General features: G+C 33.0%; 2 protein-coding genes across 2 annotated transcripts; both read right to left on the minus strand.

Moving 5' to 3' along the window:
• Positions 1–35: 35 nt before the first annotated feature.
• LOC111413227 (serine-rich adhesin for platelets-like) lies at positions 36–3,929 on the minus strand. Its single transcript, XM_071196482.1, has 2 exons — positions 713–3,929; positions 36–391 (listed from the first exon to the last, which is right to left on the minus strand). The coding sequence occupies exons 1-2, from the start codon at positions 3,927–3,929 to the stop codon at positions 36–38; spliced, it is 3,573 nt and encodes a 1,190-aa protein (XP_071052583.1).
• A 110-nt stretch (positions 3,930–4,039) lies between these two features.
• LOC111413237 (uncharacterized) lies at positions 4,040–21,021 on the minus strand. Its single transcript, XM_023044136.2, has 3 exons — positions 20,796–21,021; positions 9,610–20,737; positions 4,040–9,255 (listed from the first exon to the last, which is right to left on the minus strand). The coding sequence occupies exons 2-3, from the start codon at positions 19,979–19,981 to the stop codon at positions 4,040–4,042; spliced, it is 15,588 nt and encodes a 5,195-aa protein (XP_022899904.2). The 5' UTR covers positions 19,982–20,737; positions 20,796–21,021.
• Between the last annotated feature and the right edge of the window lie 1,083 nt (positions 21,022–22,104).

The raw sequence follows: 22,104 nt of genomic DNA on the forward strand, positions 1-22,104 counted from the left end.
GCGGTTAAACCTATTTTCGCTTAGCAAATAATATTCTAAATATGTCTAAATAGGATCAATTGAGCAGCGGACGTTGTTTCATTCGGAAGAAAAACACCAGGTGCGTATTCAATTTCACTCACCAGCGGAACTTCGTTTGCAAACAGTGGAATATTAGTCTTTAAAGTTTCCGTTGAATCCGATGTATTTTCTGTGTCTTTACTTAACTCGATTTCTTCTTTTATTGTTGTCGTTTCAGTACTTTCTGTACTTGAACTAGAATTACTCGTTGTTATACTCAAAGGTATTTCAGGCATTTTATTTTCATTGATAATTATAATTGGTCTCATTGATTGATTTGTATCATGAACCAATTCAGAAGCTGACGGTTTTATTAAAGCTTTTAATGTATCTATCAAATCAACCGTGGTTCCATCATTTTTTATAGTAGATGTCAATTTTGTTGGTGTCGGTGGAAAATTTGTTAATTTAAATGTAATTTGATTTAATTTAGTTGTAATTTGATTTGGTTTAGTTGTAATTTGATTTGATTTAGTTGTAATTTGATTTGGTTTAGTTGTAATTTGATTTGATTTAGTTGTAATTTGATTTGATTTAGTTGTAATTTGATTTGATTTCGTTGTAATTTGATCTAATTTCGTTGTAATTTGACTCGAATTAATTGACTGAGTTGTAATTTGTATTGGTTTAGTTTCGCTTTGAATTTTATTACTAACTAAATTAGTATTTTGAGTTATATTTTGCAAAGTCGTAATTGGAGTATTCGTAGTCGTTACCAAACTGCATAAATTGCATTGTCTTTTAGCAGAAACTTTTTCATTTGCATCCTTCTTTAATATTTTACAACCAGGCGTGGCTTGTGCTAAAGATTTTAAGTTTTTTCTTTTTGGTTCTTCCGTTGTTCTTTCTTTTTTGTTATGTTTAAAAATTTTAAAGAAAAAATTTTTCTTTACTGGTTTCTTTGTTGTTGTTGTGGTCGTCGTTAAAGTAGGAAAAATCGCGGTTGTTCCGCCTCCGTATTTAATTGTGAAACAATATTTGCTAACACAATTATCTTCAGTCGTTTTAGTTGTTAAATTCTTACCCACCCCTGTGGTTATTATTCTTACAGGACCATCTAAATTGTTTATTGTTGTACTATAATAATTATTTCCAGTAGAAAGTTTTATAGTATTTTGAGTATTTAAAACAGTTGTTGCATTTCCTAAAGTAATTTTATTTGACACACTTCTTAATTTATCATTTGAAGATGTTACATTAGGAGGATTATATCCAACTATTTTCATGTGCATTTTACATCCAGTTCGATTTTGCGGAGATTTCCCGCTCGAGTTGTTGGTATTTCCCGCTAAAGTTGTTGCAGCTTCAGCGCCTTCCGATTTTATCGTTGAGCTGCTCAAATTCGTATCATTTTTATTTAAAACGTTCATTCCAACATCATAAAGATCGTCGTAGTTCATTACATCGCCCAACAAATCGTTCGCTATCGCAGCAAGAACGCTACAAGGAGAAGATATTTCATCGTTATTTGTCGATTTTGTAATATTTTCAGGAGATTTTGTTGTTACGAGATAAATATTAGTCGATGCTAATAAAGTTTTATTTCCTTTCAAATTCTCATCGTTAACTATAATTTTAATTTGATTAATCGGATTATCACTTTCCATTGTCTCATTTGAAACGGGAGTTTCTAATACATTTAATGAAGTTTGAGTTACTTCTACATTTTGCTGATTTGAGAGATTAAACCCTATCACATTCATATAACATGGATCTAGTAAATTTCCTCCGGGAAGATTTGGGAGTAATCCATTTTGAGGAGGTACAAATTGTTGTAATTGTGCAACATTAGGGGGGTATTGCATTTGCGATGGATTCCCTTGATAAGGATTAAATTGCATTTGATTTACCCCACTCATTTGACCTTGATATCCTTTATTATCATAACTCATCATCATATTAGGATCGTACAGAGCATATTGAGGTTGTTGTAAACTATTAATTGGTAGTCCACTTTGAGCATCCGGTACGTTTTGTGATATTATATTTCCTTGATTTAAACATTCTTGTCCAGGGAAAACTAAGTTTAATCTATTAACTCCAGGTAGTAGTTTTACTTCTTGGACTTGTTCTTTACCACAAACAATTTTATTGCCTTTTTTACCTTTAACAGGATTTATACGATGAGTAACATCATTATCAAAATTTTCCGTTTCAGATATATCTTCTTCAGTATCTAACGTTTCTTTATTCTTATCGGATGATTCAGCCATTTCTGTTGATTCTGTTTCTTCACTTTCTTCAGTTTCTTTAACTTCATCTGTGTCTGTATTTTCAGTAGTTGTCTTTTTTCTGCATATCGTTACCTTTTTTCTATTACCCTTTTTATTTGTCGTCTTTGATGATGTACTTACTCCTTCAGAAGTTGTTTCTGAGTTTCCTTTGGTTGTTTCTGAATTTTCTTTGGTTGTTTCTGAGTTACCTTTAGTTGTTTCTGTCCCATTCGTTTTCTCTGCATTTGTTGTTGCTGTATTATTAACTTCAACGGTTTTAGTCGATTCTTTCATCGCTCCTTCAGTTTTATCTTTCTCCGAACTTGTACTGCCTTCTTTGGCACTTACAGCTGCTGGTGTGGATACCGTCGTTTGATTTGCTTCTGTACTTGCTTTATTTGTTGTAGTTTCAGATGGTTTTTCTGTAGTTGTGGTTTTATTTTTATCATCACTTTCTTTTGTGGTCGATGCAGCCGTTGTTGTTATGGTAGTTTCTGTGACATTTTCTTTCGTAGTTTCTGTTGCTTTTGTAGTTGATTCACTACTTCCTTTTTCAGTAGAACTTGCTTCTTTTGTAGTACTTTCACTTTTTTTTGATGTTTCTTCTTTAGTGGTTGCTTCAGAACTCTTTGATTCCGTAGTTTTATTTTCCTCTTTCGTTGTGCTTTCTACAGTCGTTGTTTCTTCATTTTCTTTATCTTTTTTACTACTTTTCTGACTAGTACTAGTTTCATTATTTGTTGTAGATTCTTTTGCTGTTGTTTCTTTGTCGCTATCCTTTATCGTAGTGTCTTTATCTTTCGTTTTAGTTTTATTTTTCCTATTATCTTTTTCCTTTTTCGTTGTGGCACCTTCTTTCTTATTAGATTCAGTTGTTCCTTTATCTTTCTTTGTAGTTTTTGTTGTACTTAATTTCTCAGTGGTGTTTGTAGATTCATCACCAAAAATCTCCGCATCGCTCGTTTCTGATTCTGTTGAGCTACTTTCTGTTGTTTCTTCTTCATCTTTTCCTTTTTTAGTACTCTTAGGTTTCTTTGTACTAACATTTTCCTCATCTAAACAAATACATGTTGTTTTAATCTCCTCTTTATCATCTTCTTCACTTACTTTTAACGGAGTGGTAACATCCCCATCATTTTCTTTTGATGAGTCATCTTCTAATTCAGTTTCCGAATTAGTTGTTGGTTCTGTATCACTTTTTTTTGAAACAGATTCACCACATGGACATGAGCACGATGTTAAATCAGAACTTTCAGTATTTTCTGAATTAGTTTCATTAGCAATATTGCGACTTTTAACATCTCTAACTTTATTTGTGACGCTTTTAGTCGTTAATTTCGATGTTCCATTAATTCTTAACTCAGTTACCATAGGGTTAGCTTTCAATATATTTAAAGTACACATTTTATTTGATTTGATTGTGTTATTAGTTAAATTACGAACACTTGTTACGCTCCCATTACTTAACACGAACTTTGTATGAGGACCAATCACAATGTTCGTTGCGTTATTTTTAATTATATCGCTAATCTTAATGACGTTTTTAGTTGTAATATTCTTTTTGATATATTTTGTAGGTTCACCTTCATGGATTGATTTTAAGATTTCGGGACAAACAAGCGCCGGAGGAAACCAAAGTGGGAAAGAAGTTGTCATTCTTAATAAGTCTTTGTTTAAATCACTGTTGCGAATTTCTTTTTTTAGACTACATTCTTTATTCAATTTATTCGTTGCGTTAGGTGAATTTACGCCGATAACTGCTGATTTTAAATCCTCCTGAAATTTACCAAATTTTCGGCCGATTCACCTTGATCACTTGCATTTTCTGAAAACACTAAATTCACCGATTCAGCGTTTATAACAACGCTTCTTTTCTCAGTCGTTTTTGTTGTTAAAACGTTTCTTAAATATTCAGTTGGATTATCAAAATTTTGTTTTTGATTATCTAAATTGATTTCTTTTTTAAACCTACCCTTTTTCGCTTCACGTTTTAAATCGATTATATTAAGTTTAGATTCTTTAATTATATTTTCAATTTTTGATAAGTTAGGTAGCAACGAAGAAATGTCCATGGAATTAATCGTTTCAGGAGGATTTGTATTTAAATCGCAAGTAGGACTGGTTAAATCGGGGTAAAGTTCTTGGAAAATCGGAGTTGTTGGACCTATTTCGACGTCCCTCGTCATCATAGGTACTTTATTATTTTTGAAATTTATTTTTAATATGTTCATTTTAGACGTTGGAGTTTCAACTTTAGCCGGGGTTACATCGACATCGAAATTATTTTTTTCTTTTGGTGATGATTCCGTTGTCGTTGATGTTAACAAATCTTGTTGTTTCGAGTATGTTTCAATAATTGCTGGTAAATCATTTAAAACATTTTCTTTAGACGTTGAGGTTTCCAAATCTCCTCCAAATAAAGCTGGTTGATTTGTGAAAATGTTAATAACATTCTTGCATTTAATACTTTGAATACCACTTGAACTTAATTCTTCTGTTGGTGGTTCCGAATTAATTTCCTCTTCATTTATAAGATTATTAATAAGATTTAAATCTTTACTCGAATAATTCGGACCATTTTGTGACACACTTTCTAGTTGATGATCTTGCGAATTAAGTGATGTATTAATAAAATTTTGCATAATCCCAAAATTTTCTTGATCTTGATTTTTACTATATTGCGAAATTGTTGTTGTGACAGGTTGAATATATTTAACAATAACAATAGTTTCAGTTTGTAGAGTTGATTGGGTTGTTGTTGAACTAGAATTTGGGGTAAAAACCACTTCCGATGAAACTCCTTTGATTATATTATCATAATCTTGATCAAAACCATCGTTGTTATAATAATCATTAAAATCTATATTTCCCTTTTTATTTGATGTTGAATGCTTGATTTCGTTTAAATCATTCGGTGAATTAGCTAACATTAAAACAATCGGTGTGGAAATAAGATTTGAATCTTGGTTTAAATCTGAAATATTTTTACCTCCCTTTGCCATATCTTTAATATTTATGGGTTGAGGTACAGGTAGTGGATGAAAGCTGTGTTTTGTAATCTTAAAATTGTTTTCTTGTGAGTCATCTTCAATTTTGTTGTGTAAGTGATCGAGGTTATACAGATATTTTTTTACTTTATTTGGATAAGTTTCCTGGTATAAATATTCGTTTCTCCCAAATAATTTAGGATTCATATCTGGTTTATATCTTTTCTTTCTTTTAAGCTTCGATTGCAAAAACGCCAAATTAAAATTTTTTAACAAAGTATCACTAGACTTCAACATATTTCTCTTTTCCACGTCCAAATTTTGTTCCTTTCCTTGTTTTTCTTTAACATATTGGGCGTATTTCTTTAATAATTTTAAAGCTTCCTGTTTTAAATTAGCTTCTACATTAGTGGTTGATTCAATTTGTCTCGCACAATGAACGTTAATTACGGGTAAATTATTTGTATTTGCAACCGTGGTTGTATCAGCGGGTTTAAGCATCGCATTCGGCGGAGTTGTTCTTGTAATATTAATAGTTAAGCAACTATTTGGGAGTGCGGGAAGTGTTAAAACATTTCTTGCAATTGTAGTTGATGTGGTTGTGGGTTTTGGTGTAGTTGGAGGTAATTTATTTGTTGTAATTGGGGGTCGTGTTGTGAATGTAGATTTTGTTGTAATTGCAGGTGGAGATGTTTGAATGAATTGAGGAAAACCAGGAATAAACGGTATTTGATTAAACCCCAAAGGAATCCCCGATAAATTAAAATTTTGGTTTGGTTTTGAATAAGCCATTACAGATGGTTGTGGAGGCATCAGTGCCATTATAATAACTTGTGGTGAAACTGGAAGCATGTTCATAACGCTTGTAGTATCAGGAACTGTTGATCTTTGGATAGCGCGATCAAAAACTTTTTGGGTACTACTAAATGTTTCATAAACTTTCGAAGATACAAACGTTCTTAATTTGTTTCTTATTTTACGAGTCGGAACTGTGTAAGTTTGAAATAATTCGTGAGGTAAAGTAGCCTCCATTTTTAAACGTTCCCTTTTAACGGGGATCTTAATCTTTTTCGTCACATAAATGGCTTTCAATAAATCCGTCATATTAACGATTGGTTCCGAATTTCCGATCGCAAACGAACTTCTTGGCCAATTTTTCGCTGGAAATTCAGGTTCATCAGCATCTTCAAGCACTAAAGGAGCCGTTATAAACATGTATCCATCTTCTCTTGTCGCGTATTTATGCTTAAGGTTTGGGAGATATTTTAAAATGTTGTATAATGGAGGTTTTGAGTATTTTAATTCATCTGGTATCGCTTCTTTAAGGTTACAATTCGAATCAAAATAATCACATAAATGTCTTGTTGTATATCCAGTTGATGATTCAATAGCGGAAACATCGTCAAGAGAAATAGATGGTTCCAATACTTCTGATTGTCTACTTCGACTAGTTATTAAAACTATGTTGTTATCAGGGGTGTATACATCAGAATTTGTAATTACTTCAGGGTATTTATTTGGCGTTATCGACATGGTAAAATTATAAGAAAAGTTACCTACAGAAGTTGCTATAAATCCTTCAAAAGGAATTGGTGATGTTGTTTCTTCTGAACATATCCAATTACAATATTTAGAAACAGTTGGTGCTGTATTTGTTGTCAATAACGTCGTTAATAAAGTTGTTGTTGGTGTTGTTATTGATGGTGTTGTTGGTGTTGTTGTTTCTGGAATTTTTGATGGTGTTGTCGATCGAGTTGTTAATGAAGTCGTTGGTGTTGTTGATAAAGTAATTGATGAAGCCAAAACTGTTGAAGATGGCGTTGATGAACTCGTTACATCTTCATTAATTTTTACAGTGTCACATTCACTATTTGTTATCTCACTACTTTCTTTAGCTACACCTGCTATACTTGAAAAAAATTCGTGATCAAATGAATTATTTGATCGGATTGAAACGCTAACACTTGCTAATGATTGTTGGCTAGATACTTCTGTTCCTGTATTCCAATCACTTACCGTCGTCATTTCAGGCGTTGTTTCTGTTGTTACTAAAGTATTTTCTGTACTACAAGTTCTCCTTAATCTTTTTTTAATATGCCTTTTTTTAATTTTCCTTTTCTTATTACGTTTTGATTCGTGTTTATATCTTTCTAATACATTCATTATCTTCTTTAAATATTCTTCTATAGACGTCATCAACTCAATTTCGCGAGTTAAATTTTTATTTATTTTTGTATTGGTGATTTTTGGTTTATCAGTAAATTTAGAGAAAGCCATTGAATTAAAAGTTGAGTTGGGATTTCTCTGCGAATTTTGTGTTTTTGAGTCTAAAAAACTGTTTTTTGAATTCTTTTTTTTACGTTCTTTTCGATCTTCATATTCTAATTTTTTTCTGTCGGTAAAAATAATTCTAGAACTAACAAAACTTCTTTTATAATTTTTCGAGGGTTCCTCCTCAACGAAATGGTACAACATTTCCGGGAGAAGTTGTAAATCGTCCGATTCGGAGACTTCTTTAGGATCTTCAATCGTATTTGTATCATCTTTGATATTGTCGCTTTCTTCATCTTCATAATCTTGGGCTTCAATTGGTGTGACATCTTTTTTTGTTACATCGATTAAATAATCAACTGGGGTTACATCTTTAATTGGTTTTGAAATGGTTGTTGGGATTAAAAATAAATTTTTGTTTTGTATTGATTTTGTAGATCCTTTTTTTTTCGAAATTTTTGTACTTTTTGATGTGAGATTTTGTGCGAAAGGTTCGATTCGATTATAAATTGCAAAAAAAGGCGATGAAGGTTTAATATTTGCGTTTTTATAAAGATCTTGTATCGGGATTATATTTGAATGTTTCAATGAAGAAGTGGCTTTCTTCTCGGTAGAACATTTATTTATGGGAGAAATTTTCCCCATAACGTAAGGATTTGATGGTAATTCTTTAATAACTCCAGGATTTAAGTTATCAGAGTTAGCCAACCTATCTTTTTTCGGTGGAATTACTAAAAGCGCATATCCACCATTTTCATCATATGGTGCAGTTGTCCATGAATCACTATCTTCATTTGTTGTACTTCCACAAGAATCAGAATCAATAACAATATCCATTGGTCTATCATAAGCTTTATTACTTGCAACTGTAATTCCGTTCATAGTTTTAGGTGGACCATTTTTTGTTTTGATTTCGTCATAATCAATTTCAGAGTTAGCTTCTTGACTTTCATCGCCTAGACACCCTTCTTTTAATACATAAATAGTTGCATTATAAGCTCCTTTATTATTACTGTTTACATCGTTGGTTGCTGTAGTGGGCGAATTTTCATTTAAAAACGTTATTTTTTCACTACTCATGTCACAATTATAGTCACTATTACCATCATTTTCTGATAATTTACTTTTCTGAAGACACCCCAGAGGTGATGTAACGTTAGGGCCGTTATTACAACCTCTACTTTCCTTCAAATTTCTATCATCAAAATCTTCGTAATTATCTTCACGGAGCTTATTAGATCTTACTTTTTGAATATGAACGGAAACGTTTTTTTGGCCACCCTTGCTATATTTAGCCCCTAAAAGTTTTTTGACAGTTTCTTCAGAATCCTTTACACATGCGGCATCCAACGAAGTCCCTCTTTCTATAGAAGGCGTGTCAAATTTAGGCACAAAAAACTTTTCAGATTTTCTAACATAATGATTTAATTTATCTATTCCACCCAAAGTATCATTCATGTTTAATAAGCGATCTAAAAGTGCAGCTGTTGCATCTGTTGTTTTTGTGGTTACCGGCATATTCACAGGTTGATATATTCTATCAATACTGCTTGGATTCACTTGCGCATGTATCAACTTGTCTATATCTTCTACGATGTCATTTGAAGATAATAAACTAGCCATGGCTCTTGAATCGGATTCGGTTGCGTCGTTCGCGAAGAAATTTTGCTTCGGGGCTGACCGCTCGAAATTTATACTGGAAAATGGAGATCCTTTGCTGTAAGCTAGAAAAATTAGGAGTTACCTATATACGGTGCTTTTAATTCCGTGCCCAACGTTGAAATCTTAGAAATTATGTGATACAAAAATAAGAATTTACTTATTTATTTCGGACCTTTTACAATTTCTGAGATTCAAATGGTGGGTACGGAATTTGGAAAAGAAATTTTACAGGTTGGAATGAACAGTTAATATTTTTTTATTTATATAGAATAAAAAATTGTAGCTGTAAAACCAACCTATTAAGAATAGAGCTTTTAAGAATGCAAAATCATGCGCGCACGAGATCCTCTAATAGACTTATTATTTTGCATAACAGAACATTCATAAAAGCTCTATTTTATTAATACTTGACTAACCTTCTAATTCTTCATTTGGAGATCTTTTAACTTGCATCGTTTTATTATACATAAAATCTTCATTTTGATTTAATTCATCATTACTTTTAGGATCGTCGTTATCAATTAATGAATCATCTTCGAAAGTTTCTGACTCGTAAGTATTAAAACTGGTTGTTGCATGTGAATTATTATTACTAACAAGATAATCGCCAGCGGAATCCGAGCCAGGTAGAAATTCGGTTTCTGAAACTTTTGCTAATCGTTTTTCGGGATGTAAAATCTCATCGTGAAGTAAAGAGGTTATAATTTTTGGATGGGCTTGGTACTCATCGGAAACAAACGGATCTAATTCTTCCGGTAAATATTCTTCTTCTAATTGTTCTTCACGTTTTTCCGGGTTTGGTGAAGTTTCAATAAGAATTTTTTTAATCGTAGTGATAGAGGGTGCTTTATCGCTAAGCTTAATTTGTCTTTGCCTCACTTTATCAGGTACAGGTTTGTTTTTTACATTCCCAAAAGGATTATTTCTATAGTAATACGGCTTAATCGTAGGTGGGGTGTTTGTGGAATTAACTATTGCTTGAGCTTTCATTTTGGCTAAATAAATTAATTCATTTCCTTGTGTTTTTCCACCATTTATTAATTTATCGATTGCATCAACTGGATCATCGGCTAATAATAAAGCGGCGAAAAGTTCGGCAGTTGAATCTTTGTATCTTGTGGGACTATATCGTTGTCTGGGAAGTGTTGGATGTAAAAGTTCGTTTGGTGCTGTGTACACGGAATGTGTGAAAACATCCATTAAAGAATTTTGGTTCTTTTTCGGTGCTCCTTCTTGGTTGGATTGAGGGGGAAAATTATTTGAGAAATATCCTCGACTTTCTCTCGTGTTTGAATAAGGATATTCGGGTGGTGATAGAGATACGTCTTGGAGTGAATCTAATTGAGTGTTTTGTTCTAATTGGTTTTTATAGGTTTCTGTTATTCGTTCTAAATTATCTAAATCATTAGAATTTATTAAATAATTTTTTGAATCACCAGCTACGTTTTGTGGAGGTGCATTATTAGATACTCTTTCATCCAAAGCGTTATTTGATGTTTTAAAAATTCCTTCATTTCTCGTCGATAACAACTCTGTATTTATTTTATCCAAATTTATCTGTTTTAGATCTTTTCCAGAATTTTGCACTTGTAAAAAAGATTGAGTTTCAGAGTTTTCATCAATTAATTTTTTAGAATTCAAATAAGGTTTTGTTACAAGCTCAAAGTTTTTTCTTGACGCACTAAATCCGTTATATTTTCTTTTCTTCTTGTCTAAAGGATCATACGTTTCTTGCATGGATATATCAGCCGTTTTAAATAAAATGTTGTCTAAATCGTTCGTTGGTATTGTTGCGGGAGTTGTAGTAGTGGAAACAAACATTGTAGTACTTTTCTTAGTTGGTTTGTAAAACTCGGGTTCATCCGTTAAGGTTGTCATAAAATCTTGAATGCGTACATCGCCATTTAAAAGATCTCGAATAGTAAATACTATAGATGTGAGTTCTTCCGTTGTTGTTGCTTCGGTGGTGGAAGATCTTTCCACAGTTGATGGTTCTGTTTCTTCTGTAGTTGTTGACATAAAATCTTGAATACAAACATCATGTTTTGAAGAACGCAAATTTTCATTTGAAGTAATTGGATAGACTATGTCAACGTCTTCTCGAGAAGGAGTTAATTTGATGTCGTTGTTCGCAAAAGTACTTAATGGTACTAAATTTTTAGATGATGATGCTTTTTTATCAACTGTCCCCGATTTTAAGTTGATATCATATTCTGAACATTTTTGAATTTTAACTTCGTTATTATGCTCGGGTTGATAATCCTTAAATGCTTCCGGTGTCATTTCTCTCACAGTTACGCATGGATTTTTTTGTGTAAGTGGAGGTCCAGGTGCAATTGGGACGTTACCTGCATTTGGAGGTGGAACATTTCCAGCTACAACCCCATTCGGAGGAGCTCCAGGTGGAGGAGGAGCAGCTCCTCCAATATTTATTGCTCCTCCCATTCCTTGAGTAACTCCATTTGGTGGGGGAGGACTCCCTCCTCCGCCAATTCCAACATTCATTCCATTACTACCATCACCTCCACCACCACCTCCATTACCACCGCCACCTCCATTACCACCGCCGCCCCCACCGGCTAATATCGTGTGTATATCTGCATTTGTTATATGACCATACATTGTGGGTGCGCTAAAATTCATATAATGCAATGCAGTTGTTGATCCTGGTTTATATTCAGTTGAAAGTGTGGTGGGGCATATTTCATCAGGGTCATAACACATCATTGCAAATGGTGGTGGTGGTAATTTTAATGGTTGATCTTCAGCTGGTTGTCCTTCCGCTGGGTTTTGTTCACTTACTTCGTTATTTACTGGTGCGGTGTTTCCTCCAGAATTTCCAAGTGTTTGCTTAAAAGCTGCAGCAGGAGAATTTTCACCAGTAGCTGGTGAATTTCCAGCAGTTGGTCCAGACTCTGATTTTGGACCACCCTCCCCTGTTGGTCCAGAAGTTTGTCCCTGATGGGCATTAGCAGAATCAGTTACAGGACATTGCCCATTTCCCGGTGGATTTCGACGTGCAACATTAACTGTGTTAGATTTTAAATTTTGGTTTTCATAATGGACTAAAAGTTCCTTAATAGTAGAAGTACCCCGCTCAACATTCCCATTCTCATCATGACGTTTTTTAACTTCCGAAATGTCATTAATTAGAGTCGTTGCTTTTAATTTTTGAATAATTTGGGACTTTTTTAACGTAGTCGGAAAGAAGTTTTGATTACTTAAAGTACTTCGTCCTTTCATTATATTCGTTGGCAACCTTTGCGTTAGTGTTTGTGTTTCTTTTGTGAAAATAATCTCATCACTATCATCTAACGTCGGCTCCTGAAATGATGTATCAGTGGATGTCTTTGCCTTATTAATATCTTTTTTATGTTCTTCATTAACCGATGCCTCATCTACATCATCACCTTTATCATACGATTGATCATCCTCAGCCTCTTCTTCTTCTTCTTCATTTGAATAATCGTTAGTGGAAACATCTAAAAATCTTTTTTTTCTGTCCATATCATCTGATATCTGTTGATCGGCAAATTCAAAAATTGATTGTCGTCTTTGTTTATCAACATCGTCTAAAAATCCTGCTAATGAATCGTCGGTTTCTTCATCCCCTTGAAAATATGCGGTTGGAATAAGAATATCTTGAACGTGATTTAACATTTTCTTTTGTTGGGAATTTTTAGATGATTCTTCAGATGAGCAAGTTTTGTTTTGTGTAGTAGCTTTTTCGTGTGATTTATCGCGAAAAGCTGCTTTTGGATCACTAATGAACCAATCGTCAGATCCTGAAGTGATGTTTGTGTTTGGCGGCACATCCGCGACAGGTTTAGCATGATTCTTCGTCCCACCATAAGCTTGTTCACCTTGGGTTTGATTACTACCTCTCATACCAAAGCTACTATTAATTGGACCTAACCGATTACGTGATAATTCAGGAGATAACGTTGTAAGAACATCACTTGATTCAACAATTAATTTAGTAGTCGCTGTTATATTAGTACACTCACTTAATTCTTCAGTCGTGCCCCCAGATTGTTCTTTTATTGATCCAACTTTAAAAGCAGCCTGTGGCGCTTGATTTCCTTCTTTATCATTATCACTTTGTTTTGATAAATCCGTGTCAGTTTTGGAGCACTCGTCTGAACTTGTTCCCGCTTTAAAAGCAGCTTGCGGCGTTTGATTTCCCTCTTTATCATTATAACCCGACTTTGCTGAATCCACATCTGATTTGGAACACTCTTCTGAACTTGATCCCGCTTTAAAAGCAGCTTGTGGTGCTTGATTTCCTTCTTTATCATTATAACCCGACTTTGCTGAATCCACATCTGATTTGGAACACTCTTCTGAACTTGATCCCGCTTTAAAAGCAGCTTGTGGTGCTTGATTTCCTTCTTTATCATTATAACCCGACTTTGCTGAATCGGTATCTGATTTGGAACACTCTTCTGAACTTGACCCTGCTTTAAAAGCAGCTTGTGGTGCTTGATTTCCTTCTTTATCATTATAACCTTGTTTTGCTACATCCGATTCAGTTGTGGAGCACTCCTCTGAACTTGATTCTGCTTTAAAAGCAGCTTGTGGTGCTTCATTTCCCTCTTTATCATTATAACCTTGTTTTGCTGAATCCATATCTGCTTTGGAGCACTCATCTGAATTAAAAGCGGCTTGTTCTTTTGATGACCCCGCTTTAAAAGCAGCTTGTGGTTGATTCTCATCTTTATCGTTATCACCCTGCTTTGTTGAATCCATATCTGTTTTACACTCTTCTGTAGTACACGCAGCTTCTTTTACATCGCATGCGTCAGCTAATAATTTATTTCTAGGAGTTGTTGTTGTATTTGCACATTCATCTGGTGATTCGTTTCCCGATCCTGCTTTATAAGCAGCTTGGGGCGCTTCATTTCCCGCTTTGGCATTATCACCTTGCTTTGGTAAATCTAACTCTGTTTGTGGCCCGAATGTCATTGGGGTGGTTGTAACTTCTTCTATCCCTTCGGGAACGACCGTTACGCTGTTATTAATGATTACTTTAAAATTACCGACTGGTGGTGCTTGAATGAATAAATCTGGTGGTTTTTGTGTCCAACTCGTAAAGTTTTGGGACGGTTTAGAATTTTGTAAATCATAGTATCCTGGTTGTTCCGATTGACTTATTACGTGTTCTGTTATGTTAGCTCTCATAGCAGCTTGAGGTTGAGTATCATCTTTCCCTTGTATTTCTTGTTTTAACGGTTGTTTTTGAGCTTCTTTCGATACAGCTTCTTTTTCTAGTATGTCTTGTAATAAGTCACACGTTGTCATGTTAGACGAGGTTGTAGTTGAATTTTTATAGGCTTCATCGAGAGATACGCGTGGAGTAGTATACACATTTGCTTCTTTTGGGGCATAAGCTGGTGCTGGTTCGTTAACAGAAGAATTTGAAGGGAGACATTCTTCAATATGAGGAATCGCACTTTCCACGTTAGGTACAACGTTAACAGTTTTATTTCTAAGAGCCATTTCTGGTTTTGCTGTTGTAACTTCTTGGGATTGAACCCCCATTTGAAGAGGTCCAGAACGAGTAAAATTTTCTTCTTGGAAATCGTACGTAACATTAGATTTAGGAGAAACAGCTTCGCAACAGCCATCGGAATCTTTATTTTTATCCGGATACGTTTTGGTTTGGTTAAGTTTGTTGGCTGGTTCATGACCCGGGGGATAATATTGATCAAATCCTGTTACTTTTGGTACTTTTGGGGATGGTGATGGTGAATATTGCCCGTTTATTGCTGACTCTGTGGTATCATTATTGTATCCTGTAGCATCGCATTGAGTTGTTGTTGTAACGCAATCGTCTGATTCTCCATTATGTCCACGTCCTTCTCCGGATCGTGGCTTCACTCCTTCTTCTTTGTAAACAGGCTCAGATTGAACCACGTTACCTGTGGGATCATAAGATAATCTTATATCAGTTTCGACCGGGTTTATTGTAATTTCCGGGTCATTCAGTGTGGGTTGTGGTGTATTTAATTTTAATAGTGTTTTGAGTTGTTGATCATATCCAACATAACCATTAGGAATAATTGTCTTTTCTTCTTCGTTATTCGAAATTCCATTATGAATTGATTTGAATTGGTTGAAAATGTATGAGTTGTTTACAAGAGAAGAAGGAGTGGTAGCTGCTATTTGAGCTAAAGTTTTATCAATAAGTTTAACATTAAACCTTGACGGGTAATTAATTTGATTTGTTGGAGGAATCTTTAAATCAACGTTCGATTTTGAAATATTAATGATGGGTTGTGAATTTTTTTGAATTGGAATTGCCGTAAAGTTTTGATTTATGTTATCTCTACCTTTTATATGTTTAAAAAATCCGAACGATAATTTTGTTGTTTCGGATTTTTCTTGGTCATTTCTTGGAATTAGTATGTTTTTGTTTGATTTGGTTTTATCGACGTCATCGAAAAAGTCCATAATTAGTTGTGGGTTGAATTTTAATTCTTCATCGTCTTCGTCTGCATTATTAGATTTGCTTTGAAGCTTATTAGCGATTGATTTTATAACGTCGGTGCATGTTTTTCCGAATAAATTTTGATTCGTTGCTATTTCCTTCTTTTTTATCCCACCTTTGGGCTCAACCGCAACTTTTTGGACATAATCCATCGTAACGTCTTTTAATCCAAAATCTTCTTCTATAATCGGCAAATAAAAAGTGTATCCATGAATTAACTGCTCGATAGCTCCCAAAGTATTATTCGCATCCATCAATTTACTTAATAACGGCGAATTTGGTAATGAATCATCATCGTCATTTATCTCCGGTCGTCCAGATTTGTGAATTTTGTTATCTTGTCCCGAATTTTCTGATAAACAGACACTACTTTTTTTCGAAGTATCTCCGCCAAATTTAGTGGATGCTGTTGATGATTTGATTCCGTTATGTTCGATTTTCTGCCCCTTCTGTCCTCCTGCTGTGGTATGATAATTAGTTTTTTTCAAGGGATAGGTAACTGGATTTACCCTAGTGATGAGTTCTGTGTACTCAGTTGTAGTTTCTGGCATGTCGGTCTCTCCGTGTATCAATCTATCTATTTCTGCAATCGTATCGTTTGATGATAATAACATGTCAATTAAATCTTTTCCTCTTCCTTTACTAAAATCGAATTTTTTTGTATCATCTGTTTGATCATCACTTTCAAAATTTATTGTACTTGTACGTCTTGTCGTCCTTGTTGTTTCCATTGATGTTGTAGTTTCCGTTGATCTTGTAGTTTTCGTTGATCTTGTAGTTTTCCTTGATCTTGTATTTTCTGTTGATTCAATATTTTCTGTTAATTCAACATTATCTGTTGATTCAGCATTTTCTGTTGATTCTACATTTTCAGATGTTCCAACATTTTCAGTTGTTCCAACATTTTCTGTTATTCCAACATTTTCTGTTGTTTCAACATTTTCTGTTGTTTCAACATTTTCTGTTGTTCCAACATTTTTTATTGCTCCAACATTTTCTGTTGTTCCAACATTTTTTATTGCTCCAACATTCTCTGTTGCTCCAACATTTTCTGTTGTTCCAACATTTTTTATTGCTCCAACATTCTCTGTTACTCCAACGTTATCTGTTGAATCAACATTTTCTGTTAAATCTATATATTCAGTTGGTTTCATATTACTTATTGGCCAATGAGTTACTATCAATCTTGTAACTGTTGTTCCCATTATTTTCTTTGTTGTAGTTTTATTTATATTTTGGCTAAAACTTTTTGTATTAATTGGTTTGAAAATATTTGTTTGATTTTTTTTTGAAGTTTTTTTTTCCACATTCGGTATAAACAACGGAAAATGGTAATCATCATGTTCATGATGATAACTTTTTATTGAATTTTTGTTAATAATCGGTCCATAAAACGACGAATTAATCGATTTAGTTCTTTTTTCGTGTTTTTCATAATAACCAGGTAAAGTTGTTTCCATCGGTTTCATTATTGTATAATAAACATTTTTGTTATCTCTTTTAGTTGTCCGATTTTCTTCATTATCTAATTTTATTTTTGTTTTACCTTTTATATTAACAATATCTCCATTCGATAAAACATAACCAACGATTTTTGGAACATCATATTCCAACTCAACTTTATTAAAATTATTATAATTAATTAAATTCCTTTCAAAAACTCGTGGCGATTTCGACGTCAACAAATTAATTAATTTCGATCTCCAATTAGGTTTAGTTGGTTTTAAATGATATTTCGGCCTCTTTGTAGCTAAATTCCTCATATCAAAACCATCGGATGTTACATAACTTTCGGGAAAGAGAAATGATTGAGGAACCAACTCTGTAATATCGCCTTGATCTTCAGTTGCGAGTGCCATATTTGGGTTATTATCGTAATTTTCGGCTTTGAAAGTTTGTAATTGAGGAAAATACGTGTATAGAGTAAACGATTTTTTTGGCGAATGCTTTGGAGTTTTGTCTGATTTAAATTTAGGCATATAATTGTTTGGAGTTGAAGATGGAAATACTTTAATTATTTTTAACGGAGCCTTACTTAATTTGAAATAATTCTTTGAATGAAAATCATCAAATTTTTTATTATTTTCTGTAGTAAGAAAATTTTTCTTTTTGCTATATTCCTTGTTATACGAATTCGGTAGATTATGAAAAATTACATTCACTGGTTTTAATTTTGATTTAGTTGGAAATTTCTTCGTGGTTTTACTCATTTCATTTTTTAATGACTCAGTAATTGGAGGTGATTCTTCCGATTTTATCGCAGAATTAGTTGACTCTGTTACTTTACTAGACAAAGAAGATTTTCTTGATTGTTCTCTTAAATATTCACTAATCAAATTTGAAATTATAGATTGAGCAAGACTACTCAAACGCTTCTCAGTACTCATTTCTTCAGTTGTTGTTAAAACATTTCTTGAAGAAGTCGTACTAGATGTAAACAAATTTTGTATTGTATTCTCAACATTTGTAGGACTCGTAATTTCTTTAGAACTATCCTTAAAATTTGTGCTACTCATCTTTTCATATTTGTCAACATCACTACAAGACGTCTTTAAATCCAATTTTAAATCTTCATCACTTTCTCGAAAATCTTTCGATTTCATAGATTCCTCGTGTTTTTCAACATCACCAGATAACTTTAAAGCCGATTTTAACTCATCATCAAACGTTATTGTTGCGGCTACATCTTTTGTTATTTCTGATAACGGTTCTATTTTTAAACTATACGTTGATGGATATAGTAAGGTTGTTATTGGAAATGTTGTGGTCAATGATGATGAAGTCTGAGTTGTTGAGCGAAGTGTTTCACTTATTTTAGGTGTTACATTTATTATAGATGTTTTAGTTACTGTAGGTGTCTCATTTATTGTGGATGTTTCAGTTGTTTTAGGTGATTCAGTTATTATTGGTGTTGCTGTAATTGTAGATTTTTCATTTGTGCTTGATGATTCAGTAGGTGTTTCAGTTATTCTAGATGCATCAGTTATTTTAGATGCATCAGTTATTCTAGATGCATCAATTATTTTAGACGCTTCACTTATTCTAGGTGCATCACTTATTCTAGATGCATCACTTATTCTAGTAGCTTCATTTATTTTAGATGCATCACTTATTCTAGGTGCATCACTTATTTTAGATGCATCATTTATTCTAGACGCTTCACTTATTCTAGGTGCATCACTTATTCTAAATGCATCACTTATTCGAGATGCATCACTTATTCTAGATGCTTCACTTATTTTAGATGCATCACTCATTTTAGATGTTTCAGTTGTAGATTTTGCAGTTTCAATTGCCTTAGGTGTTTCAGTCACATGCACTTCAGATATGGGCATTTCAGTTTGATGATGTGTTCCAACATATTTTTCTGTTGCTGCTTCTATTCCTTTGATATCTTCAATCATCTTTAACGGTGCTAATGTAAATAAAGTAATAATTTCAGGAAGTTGTTCATCGTTTTGATCATTATACTCATAATTTTGAGATGATCGTGGTGAAGTTTCAGATTCCATAGGAATTAAACCTGTTCCTACATTTCCCACATTTCCTACATTTCCTAAATTTCCTACATTTCCTATATTTCCATTTTCCCCATTTAAATCAAAATTATCCGATTCATCATTAACATCTGGTTCAACACTAGTTCCTATATAAGATTTTATTTGAGCCTCTAAAAGTTTAAATAAATTCTTATTTATTTCATTATTTGATTTATGATTAACTCGAACTTTTTTTGGTGTTATTTTAAGTATTGGAATCATCGTGTTCGCTTCATCTTCATTACGTTCATTAATTCTCAAAGGATTTTTCGTTAACCACATAGAATATTGTCCAGGTATTAAATGATGAGGATAATCAGACTGTTTATGGTTTTTATAAGATCGTTTCCGATTAAGATACGTTTGATGTATCAGATGTAACAACTCTCGATTTCTACGATCCAACATGTATTTATCCAACATTGTGCTCGTTTTCGTTGTGGTTTTTAACGTGTCTAAAGTAGTTGATTCTTTTTCGTGGTTAATTTGAGACAAATTAAAAATTCCAGGATCATTTAAATAATTTTTATAATCATCGTTCGTTTTTTCAGTATTTAAAGAATATTTTTCTGTTGATATATTAAATTCTTTTAGCAAATCTAAATAATGATCGTAATTTTTAACCCAATCTGGAATATTTTTTGTGTAAGAATCTTTTAAAGCGTTTATTGGGGTATCTATCAAATTATCTATGAAAGTATCTAAAGTAGTTTTTATTGGAGTCGTACTTTCTTCACTTTTTTCTTCGTTATTTTTCATTTTTTTATTTTCTAATGCAACCAATGAATCAAAAACATTTTTAAACTTACTAAATATATCTCCGGGTGATTCAGTTGTTGTTGAGGACAACTTTAATGATAATTTCCTAATTTTTAATATCGCATCGTTATGATTATGTTTTCCTTCTCTTTTTGATGAAACTCCATTATTAATTTCGTTTATTTCATTAATTTTGTTTATATCCCAATTTTTTGGTGTGGTGTGTATATTTAATGGATAAAGTGTGATTATGTAATTAATGTTACTATTATTCTTCGTACCTGATCTTTTATTACTTTCCCCTTTTTTTTTGAGAAGTAATTCCTCTTCTTTGTCATTTTCTTCGGAAGAATCGAGTTTCGTTGTCGTTTTAGGATGTAATTTTTTATTTTTTTTCTTAATATTTTCGTTAATTATTTTAAAAAATGTTGTTGTTTTTCGAGGAACTATAGATTTATCATTGACGAAAATTGATCTTTTGAAAAGTCCCCGATCCCGCTTATTAAAATTATTTTCCGGAATATAATTGTGAATTTTTCTATAAGAATATCGTTTCACCAACTCATTTGCTGATGGGTTTCTAACTGTGTATTCGAAATTTGAACCCACACCTTCCTCCCTAGATCGTCTTTCAACGTCATAACTTATTTGTGGTGCGTTTAATTTTTTTAAATTAATTGTATCATCTTGCTGATAAATTTGTCCTGTTACCGCCGATAAAAGTAACAAACATGTCACTAAAGAAATAATATTAGCCTAGAAAGAAAAAACATAATCTGACACTCTTCAAATGAACAAATTTTTAAAAACTTACTTAAATTTTGGTTTGTTAGTATAAATTTTTTTAAATCTTCGCACGATCTTTTCTGTATTTTCTTAAGCGTATTAAATCTTTCGTTTCTGCTTAATTTTTATATTAAGTATTCCTCTTGACATTTTACGTGGTGACTTTTATTGGAAAGCTGTCACCAAATTTGATTTGTTTTTTTTTCGATTTCAAGGTTTACTATCTTTTATCTGGGTTAGGTTAAAGAAAACCTTTTACAGAAAGCCGGTTTTTATTCAGTTAAAAAAATTGCGGAATGCATTTGCATTATTACAACAAAAACTTCAAGGTTGTTTAAATAATTACATTTAATTTTCACTGCAAATTGTGTTTATCAAATCCCGTATTTAAACGATTGGCTTGTGTTTGTACTGTTTTTCCTTAACAATTATGCAAAATTAAAAAAAGAATAGTGAATAAAATAATAGCTTTAAGATTTTTTTTTGAAATTGCATTTAATTGGAGTTGTGAAGTCATGAGAGAAGCTATAATAAAAATTACGCTATACGCAGCTTTATGCTATTCAGCAACATAATCCATTTCTCGAATATCTCTTGCAAGAACTCAAAAATTTTCTTTACTAATTATCAAGGCCACGCAAAAAGGGGTTCAGTACTCAATCAAGCAACTTTCAAAGTTATTCAAAATTATTTGCGCCTTATGTGCTTTGCTCAATTGGCTTCACCTCACAAATTGTAGTGATTTAAAGGGTTGTACCGACGAATAAGGTACCATTATTATAAAGACCTAGAATAAGAAGCTGCCTTATCAGCCATCATCGACCACAATACCAGTAATGGAAGATGACAAATCAGATACAACACAAGTGATATTAATGTTACACTATTGGAAATTAGATGATCAACCATTTCTATGAATCCCACGAAACTACATACTTGGGTTAATGGGTTGGAATAGATTTTTAGTCTACTCTCTGATATTGTCATAGAGTGTCTCAACTCTATGATGACTGGAATAGGTAGATAACTACCAATATGTAGCAGCTGCCAGCGGTGGATCCAGATATGATACTATAAGCTCCAAGGAGATGTCTTCTTAGAGTGTTGTGAACTCATAGGGACGCCTTTTCCTGAATCACACCGTGCTTGAGAGACGCACATGTTCATTGTGGTGTACATTCTCTTTTTGGCCGTGCTTCTCTTCAGTGGTTTGTTTGGTCTTGCCAAAATCCTGCGCTTGGCTAGTGGCGATACACAACTAACGCATATTCGCTGTATTTGGTGGTCCACCAAAAGTTTATTTTAAACATTATTCTGGATTTGTAATGCTATTGTTA

Source organism: Onthophagus taurus, chromosome 6 (genome assembly GCF_036711975.1).
Source record: "Onthophagus taurus isolate NC chromosome 6, IU_Otau_3.0, whole genome shotgun sequence".
In the NCBI taxonomy this organism is placed as follows: Eukaryota; Metazoa; Arthropoda; class Insecta; order Coleoptera; family Scarabaeidae; genus Onthophagus; species Onthophagus taurus.